This window comes from Athene cunicularia (assembly GCF_003259725.1).
Source record: "Athene cunicularia isolate RWA chromosome 3 unlocalized genomic scaffold, athCun1 chr3_part1, whole genome shotgun sequence".
Lineage (NCBI taxonomy): Eukaryota > Metazoa > Chordata > Aves > Strigiformes > Strigidae > Athene > Athene cunicularia.
This window is the reverse complement of record NW_020799097.1, coordinates 84,308,842-84,318,272: the sequence shown is the minus strand read 5'-3', so window position 1 is coordinate 84,318,272 and position 9,431 is coordinate 84,308,842. Positions and strand designations below refer to the sequence as shown.

Here is a 9,431-nt window from a genome sequence, read left to right as displayed (position 1 = left end):
TGCTATGCCAACAATGTAGTGGATGGTGACGTTTGCTTTTGGCCTACAGAGTAATTCATATGCTGAACTTTTTTGGGCAGTGTTTACATGTGTTTATTCACCCTTATGCAAGGAGGATGTTCACATCTAGAAAAACTTTAAATGTCTTGGGGTTTTTGCATGCTTTCTGCCAAGTTAAATAAATTGTATAGCATGGAAAATTAGTTCTCCTCAACACAGTTGAGTTGAATGGTTTTATCACCATTTTTGGAAGACCTTCCCTGAGGCCAGCATCATACATCCCAGTTAAACTCAAGGTTTTATTGTTTACAAAAAGAGAAAAGGGTGAATGATCTAGACATACTGTGCATTTCTCAGTCCTACCAGGTGAATGAGGTTTTTAAAGCTTGCACAATTTCACCTGTGGGACTGGCAAATGAAAAGCATTATTTCATGCAACAGAAAGGGCAGAGCAATGGGATGGGGTGAGGGAGGGTGATAATTTTTTCCTCTCATTCCTAACGGGAGAAGTGCTGTTCTTGTTACTTTAAATAATTTGCAAGGGCGACTTGTTTTATTTTGCCGTGATATATTTATGACATTTGCCTCAAACTGTTTTAATAGTGGCTGGATTCTGGTACCTATGGTGAAAAACTCACAGTGATACATGAACGTAGGAGTTTCTCTTATGTGAACTTAGAATCTACTGTTGGAAATAGAAGCCTTTATTTTCCTATTGGGCAAAGACAGAGTGATTTTGGAGTTAAATGGAGTTAAAACCTAGTGCAGTATTGATGCAACAGCTCAATAAGTGAAATATGATCATGCATTTCTAAATTTTGAGTAGTGTCTGAAAAGTCAGCACGATACACTGAGAACATCACATTCAGAAATAAAGACAATGCAATTGGAAAAAACATGCACTAAGGAAAGAAGTGGAAACTTCTCTTGCAGCTAAGCAGAGTAGACTTAAACACAGTTCCACTGTCCAGTTACAACTGATGAGGCATCAAAGGCTGAACAATTTCAGCATGTTGATATATACGTCCATATACAGTGCTCTAGATGTGCGTGCATCTCTCTATATGTACATGCACAGTACTATGTCATACATATGTTATCCTTCTGAGATATATGTAGTGCATAGAGATGTATAAGTACAATATGCATACCACATGGTACATGTTGGAATATCCCATGAAATAAGTAGCACTTATCTTCATGTTTTCTTGTTACCTGCACTCCTTCCATTAAACAATCTCTGTCAGGGCTAACCGAAACTCCCCTGGGCCATTTTAATATTTAAAATTAAGCAGAAAATCCTCAAGCACATCTAGGAAGGTATCTGGAAATAACTACAAAAATCTTGAGAAAAAAAAATTACAATCTATATTATAATTTGAATGTACAATGTGGGTGTTGAAAAGTAGTCAAAGTCCTGAATGCCAGTATAGCACAGATAATCAGTCTGCCAGTTAAGACTGTGAAGACCTGTCAGTGACATCAAATACTGTGATGGTCAATCTCAGCCAATTGTGGTGCCACAGTGTATGCAATGGAATAAACATAGTCTATAGTTCTAAACATCCCCATTCATACTCGTTTCCAACAAATAGCATGATTGGATTATCTAGCCCTGTCTGCTTACTTTAAAAGCTGAAGTACAAATGTATCAGACATTACAAATCAGTATTTTCCCCAATATCTGCCTGCAAGCTCCTAAAAGGAGAAGTAGAAAAGCGCAGAACCTACAAATGATCTATGCCTGATACAAGGAAGAATATCCTAATAAGAAAGGTTTTTTAATCCTATGAAAACCTGAATGTCACACATGCTTTAGCTAAGCTTCCAAACAGAAGTGCTTGGGTATCATGAGAGTTCAGTTCATGAGACATAAAAGGCAGCCATGATTACGAACACTTCAGCTCCACAAGATGTCTGGACATACCCTTTGGGTTGTCAAGCAGTGATCTACAAATACATATCACTTTGACCTTCTCCCAGAAGCAAGTGTAGTGATATTTGCATGGGTAAATAAATAAAAGATAAAAGGAATATATAAAATAGAAAACCACAGAAGCTGGAAGTAAGTTGTGAAAAGGGACAGTAGATTTACAGGGGTCGAAGAACATTCAGTTACCAAAATGAATATGTAAGTTTTTAGAAATTTTCAAACACATTAAAATACATGATGATTCATGAACGGGATGCAGTTCAAGCAAGTGGGGGCTTGGCAGAACGGCCTTATGGGCAGCTCATTCCCAGATGCTCCAAAGAAGGTCAGGCTTGGTGCAGAGCCAACATGTGGTACAGACCATTTCTGCCAATAAGGACCTGGAATATGTGGATCCTTCTCCAGGCCTTTTTGATAAGCCTTATACATCTTTAGAAAATAAGCCCTCAACACTACAACTGCTGGAGCTAGTAATGTGTATTCTGATAGTCTAAGAGCAGATTAACTTTGCATAGCAATATTTTGAAAGGAAAGAAAAAAGCCATAATACCAAGACAAGCTTGTAAAGCACATTTTCTGAAAAGAATCTGGGAGCCATTGGGAGGAGAACAAGTAGGATCTCAAATATAAATTTGAATAGATATGCATAAATAGTCAGATGGTCAAGAGGGCAAGTGAAATGCAGTTTATAAAAAACTTAGCATGATACTCTATGACTATCCCTACCATATATATGGCAGCATGATGATAACTGTGTATTCAAAATTACTGATGCTGCTGACGAGGAGAAAAAGATAAAAAAAATCCTTTTGCTTTGATGTTTGCATTCTGTAGAGTCAAACTGAGTGTACTTTGGGACTTGTATTCACTTCTTATATAGAGAAGGTTGATAATGAGCGAAGACTTAGAATATTCTTGCTGAAGAAGTCAGATTAATATAATAATCAAGACAGCAGAATAAGATATTTAAGTTGTACATAATTGAGAAAGGTCACCAACTGCCTCAGACATCTGTGTGGGTATCCTCACAAAACCTCCAGATTCCTTTAGGTCATTTATTGTTCAGGATACTTAGAACCACAGGTTTAGATCCTGGGAACTGCTTAGGCCTTTCCTATATTTGTTTAGCCTTAGAATAGTGCCACACTGATCCGCAGTTTTGTAGGAAATGTGTTATGCTGGCGCAGGATGAAGTGCTTCATGCACCATCACACCTGTCCTCGGATCTTTGCATCAGACATTTCTCACAGTCTATATTGGTACAGAAGCAATAGACTTCTATTACAATTTTACATTGAGAAAGCCGAGCATATTTTATAATGTATTCTGTATTCTTAGAGATGTTCAGAGGCTGGCAGTGATTTAGGTCTATTCTACAAAGCTTTCTCCAGACAACCCAGTGGCTCCTGTCTGGCTACTGCCTCTGATTTTTTGATCCTCTTCATATGGAGTCTAATCTTATATTATTGCAATTAATGGGGATGATGCCTGGTCTCTGAAAAGCCAGCTTTCCGTGTGAGGAGTGTTAATGGGACTGAGCTGTTTGTCTGCCCTCAGAATGATGCTTTCTATCATGTTTCTGTCTTGTTTTTCCTTAAAACAGATGAAATATTACATCATTTGTACTTCTTAAAAGTAGTGCTCTGTCAGATTGTACCTCTTGGTCTTGCATTGTTCTTCTTCTGCAACCTATCATGTGCGCCTGTGTTCATAAATAATATATCCACTTTTGCATATAGCTAAAATTTGTTTGTGCATGGGTTTAAAGCAAACACACAGACACATAAAATACAAATTAATTTGATCCCCACTGTACTTGTAACACAGCCAAATTCTTAATATTTTATAGTGCATATTCCATTAAATAAATAATAACTAAATTGATCTATGCTACAATATGTGTATACATACACATTTTATGATGCCTGTAAATAACATTTTAAAGCCTGTTCACACATCAAAAGACAGTTTGTTTATTTCTGTGTTAAAACAATCCAAGGGTTTAACTCCTCCTATTATGTAAACAGTGGTGACAGCTGCTTTCAAGGAAGCTTAACTTCATTAAAAATAATAGTTTCCCATTGTAAAATCAATACTCATATACCATAAATCTCCCTAATGAACTCTGGTTTCCTTATATGCTCTCACATTTTGTGTATTAGGGGCACAGCACTACTCTAGATATCAGAAGATAATAATATGGCAATATACAGAGATATAGATATATATTTAAATGTTAAAACATTAGTTAGGTCAACTTGAGTAATGAATACATTTCAAATATATGTTTTTTTCTATAAATAAAGCTCATTAATTTTCTTTGAAACAATGGGTGACTTATAAGACTTAGGTTATCCATGGCTACCAAACTGCTAAACCAATTCTGGGTATCTTTAGCTCAAAATGCGTTTGTGACTTATAGATGAAGCTTTAACTTTTTCATGTTTTACACTAAACTTGTACTTGCAGTAGACTTGCAATATCATTTACAAGATTAGGTAGACATTTTAAACAACTCATACAAAAGAAAGATTTGTATGTCAGGAGTATTTGTTTTAGTGACAAGAAAGCTAGGTATACTCTATTCATTTCTCAAGCAGACCTTCATGAATCACTTTAAAAGGACACTACAGCTGAAGACTGAAGAGCAATATTTATCAACATTAAATAAAACATTTGGTGAAGTATGTATAAATATTTCTTCATATGAACATAACACAAAATTAAATAGTTCAGATACACAGACACCATTTAATATATTTCCACTGTTGTCAAAATCATCTGTAAACACCATCTCACACTGAATACAAAAGCAGCTTTAACATCAGTTCTGTGTTCACAACACTGATGCCCCTTTGTAAAAGAAGATATTTGTTTTCTTTTATTTTCAGCAAAATAAGAGTCTAAGCAATAAAAAATGTTTTGGTCAGTTCAAAGGAGAATACAAAATTATCTTTCAACATGTAACTAAATCAGATTTAGAACAATAGTTTAAAGTACAATCCTTTCCCCAGGGGATCTCTTTTATAAATCATGCTTGGTGCAGACCACATCACAAATACCAGGAAATACTGGTCATGTCTAAGCTATAAATATTAAAGCCCTTTTTAAAATTTTCTTTATCAAAACTTGCCAGGTTACAAACTGGCAATATCACGTTTTTCACAACACCGAATAACGTGGCATTAAACGGATTTAGGTGCACTTCTGATAATTTTTAAAACAGGTTCTGGAAAAGAAACACTTTTTAGTGAGCATCCTTCATGTGCAAAAATAAAGCATTTCTTTTACACAAATCCTTTGTATCTGAAGATCACCTGGGTAGACAGTGCAAGTGGGCAGGCTCCACCAAGTATAGACAGAAAATTACAACTCAAACTTTTCATTGGAAGCTGTACAGATGCTGTGCATCAAATCGGAGCTGGCTCTGAGAAGGGTGGTGCATCCACACGGTGCAACTCAGGACAAGGTGTCACAGTGTCCATGCGTGCCCTGACAGCTGTGCACCTGCCTGAACATGAAATGGGGCTCCTGATCACGGCTACACCTACCTGGTTCCTGAGCACCTCCCTTTGAGCATCAGCACTGTGTGGCCCAGATGTGGGGTCCTGTCATCCTACACCCTACAAAGATAACTTCATACTCTGCCCTGAATGTAGCCTTCAATTCCTTTCACCTTTGTATCTTTTAAAGAGGAGTGATCACTTTGGGGAGAGATACTGTGCTCAAGATTAAGGTTTTACTGGACATGTGTCCCATTATAAAACTCTGTAGACTGTTAGGCTCACAGGCTGTACTTTGGTTCTCTCCATCTGAAATGTGGACACCATGTTTTGCTTTCAAAGATAAACTTGAATTTGAGGTGGCAAATAATGAGATATATATTTATCATATGATTTTCTGATTTTTTTCTTTTTTTTTTTTTTTTTTTAAAACCTAGAGCAATAGATCACCTCTTTCCTGGTATGTGTGTATTTTAGAGGTGTGAATGTATGTTATGCATACATCCACACTCACATACACATATATATAACATGAGCTGCACACATAGATACTTGGCAATCAGGAATTAGGGGTACAATGAAGAATACACCAGAAGAGAAGTAGACAGGAAGCTCTACCTGGACAACAAGAAGCAATTTTGCAACCTATACAGTGTCTCAAATAATTTCATAATCCTGTTTCGCTAGCTTGCTACATCTGTACGTGATCTGAATTGAAAGTTGTTGGATTCCTTGGAAACAGAAGAGTTGGCTAGCTAGATGTGCTTACCTGAGATCCCAGAGTTGATTATAATCAGAGCTGGGCAGATCAGTAATGGGTTTATAATTGCTATACAGCTTCTTTCAAATTTGTAGGAAAACTTTATTAAGTCTTTCATTCCTTAGTAAAAACATTGAAGTTTGTTTGTTTTTGCTGAATGCAGACTTGATTTTTATATTAAACTGGATTTATTAAAAGGATACATTAGCCTGGCAGCTGCTTTCACGTCTTGATGTTTAAATGTTTGAATCAGCACCCTGGAACCACCCTCCCCCCTCAGCCCATCCCTTCCCATCCTGTCCCATCCCCTTCTATCCTTTCCCATTCTGTTCCGTCCTGTCCTGTACCATCCTCTCCCATCCTATGCCATCCTGTCCCATCCCATCCCATCCCATCCCATCCCATCCCATCCCATCCCATCCCGCTTTGTTACTTTTTTTAATTGTTTAAAAAATACTATTCTATGAAGCCTCCCTAGGGATCCGCTTATGAAAAATGACGGACTGCCTTTGCTGATACTGCTGCTTGCGTCGTTTTCGTTTGTCACACTGGCACAGCAGTAGCATCTTGAAAGTGTTTCTGAATGTTTTGTTACACAGTGCATAGCACATGGGGTTCACTGTGCTATTGATGTAGCAAAGCCAGTACCCCAGGTTCCAGAAAGTTTTGGGGATACATTTGCAAAAGGTGTTCACCAGAACCATAATGTTATATGGGGTCCAGGTAATGATGAAGGCAAACAAAATGGCACTGAGTGTCTGTGCCGCTTTCTTTTCTTTGATGAGTGACATTCGTTTTCGCTTTGTGATCTGACTTCTGGTCTTCAAGGCAAACTTTTTTGCTAGGGTAGCTTCCTTGAAGGACAAGGGCAGGGCTGCAGATGTCTTGGTCACTGATGAGATGCCATCAGAAGCTGTGGTTGTCTCTGCTGACCCTGGCTGAATTGGAAGCTTAGAAAAGCTCTTTTGGAAATTTCCACCATCCTGAACACTTTTTGGAGGGTGCAATTTTTTAGGTTTCTTTTCCTTTGATTCTGTGTCAGATTTCTGCAGTTCATCCCCTGACTCATGCAAGTCTTCTGAGGAGGGTAGTTTTGTGGAATTGAGGATGGCACTGTGACCAGGAAGCTTCAGCACAATTGAATAGATGGCTCTTGTCTCTGCAGCGATGTCTTCTTCGTCAGAGGAGGCTGAATTTTCAAGGGAGGCAGCAGCGTCATTGTTGTTCCAGCTGTCACTGCTGCTGTGCTCTTGGTCCCCCTGGTCTGTGTTGGGTTCCCAGCTCTTCATTGTGAGCCAGAAGTGGCAGCGTCTGTATTTCCTTCGGGTGGAGCGTTTCATGCTCTGCCGTTGAAGCTCGTAGCTGCTGCAGCTCCGAGAACTGCCTGTCTGGTGTACGAAGCGTGCTGCCTCTGCTTCACTGCCTGAAGCCTGTAGCCCTGCTAACTCTTTGGTGCGTTTTTCAGTCTCCTTGTAGATCCTCCAATACAAAATACTCATAATGGTGACTGGCAAGTAAAAGGCAGCTATGGCAGTGCCGAAAGTGATGATAGGTTCACTTAGAAACTGGATGAAACATTCATCAGGTGGCACAGTCCTCTCCCCAACAAAATACTGCCAGAACAAGATGGCAGGGGCCCACAGAACAAAAGAGATGATCCATGCTAAACCAATCATCACCCCAGCCCTTTTGGTTGTTCGTTTGGCTCTGTATGTAAGTGGCCTAGTGATGGAAAAATACCTGTCAAAACTTATGACAAGGAGATTCATGACAGAGGCATTACTGGCGACATAGTCAATAGAGAGCCAAAGATCACAGGCCAAGTTTCCCAAAGCCCAGTGGTCCATAATGATGTATGTGGTGTAAAGATTCATGGAAATGACACCGATGATCAAATCTGCACAGGCAAGACTCAACAAAAAGTAGTTGTTGACTGTTTTCAGTTGTTTGTTAACCTTAAATGCAACAATCACTAGGATGTTTCCTATAATGGTCACCAGTGCAAGGATCCCAGTGAGGAAAGCAATCAAAACTACTTGCCAGACAGTGTGTCCACCCAGAGGGTCTTTGCTTGTGGAATTCAGGGACATGTTTGTTGATTCCACAGTGGAGAAGGGAAAACTCTCTGTGGTCTGAGGGAAATCATAGCTGCCAATGAGTGATGCTGCTTCATCAAGGAATCCTGGTCCATGTGAATCTCTCTTCCAGAAGGAGCTCGCATTTGAAAACAGGGGCGAGGCTGAACTGTTATTTTGCATGATCATTGTGGCTCTCTGACATAGTCTGCAGCAGGGGAAAAACAAACAAAAATCAGGTGAACAGTTGAAGATGGTAAATAGATAATCATCCTCATACCCATAAATAAAATCCATTTAGCACTGTGAAAGAAGTCTTTAAAAGCCAAGCTGCCAGTGACATATTCCAAGTCAAACGCACACATGGTAGTACTCAGCTTACAGCTGTGATTAATCTGAGCTCTTTGTAGTAATTGCATACTGTTTCCTTTAAAACATTCAGTCACAGAAGACCAAAGTCCCAGGAGAATTTGAAGTTGCAGTAGTATTAAAATGCCCCCTAACTCTAACTCTTAATTAAAACTTTCCCTGATGGATCTGCCCTAAACTCAACATCTCAACAGCCCACTATGCTGGAGCCTTCAAAAACTAAATGTCAGACACATACAGCCAAAAGTTCTCCATGTCTGAACCAATGCTGGTCCCCAGTGCTATCCTAGCACTAGCAAAACACAGCCCACTGCTTCCAGCCAGAGATAATGAGAAACAAAAATATTGTTCTGTATTCCTTTAAACTATAGACATGCCAGCCAGCATTGTCTCACTGTGTGAAGCTACTCTAACCTGTGAGGCTGCAAAGATCTTTTAATTTTCATCTACATTTCAGCAACGTGATAAGGTACTAAAAGTTCTCATTAGCACTTTTTGCACATGCCACTATTAATTTTTCATGCACATTTTTATACCTGGACTAAGGATTTTGTACATCTAATGACTTCAAAATGTCTTTGGGGCGACACATGTTAAGATTTCTTTTGAAAATATGGTCTACAGAGTCAGGAAGAAGTGTTTGGCAGATGTATGTCAAAGCAATCACTAAACACTTTAGGAAAAGAGGAAAAAAAGCATGAAAGGGATTCATAATTAATCCTTTTCCCCAAGTACTTATGTAAAATGAGGACATGTTCAGAATAGAAGTTTGCATTCCTTTACTTTGTTAA

At 38.8% G+C, this 9,431-nt stretch overlaps 1 protein-coding gene across 1 annotated transcript in view; it reads right to left on the bottom strand.

Moving 5' to 3' along the window:
- Positions 1 to 6,527: 6,527 nt before the first annotated feature.
- CHRM3 (cholinergic receptor muscarinic 3) overlaps positions 6,528 to 9,431 on the bottom strand; it is a 198,109-nt gene continuing 195,205 nt past the window's right edge. The window contains exon 3 of the mRNA XM_026845252.1: positions 6,528 to 8,479. Coding sequence (XP_026701053.1) covers positions 6,658 to 8,479 — 1,822 coding nt within the window. The 3' untranslated portion in view covers positions 6,528 to 6,657. The remainder of the gene's footprint in view (positions 8,480 to 9,431) is intronic.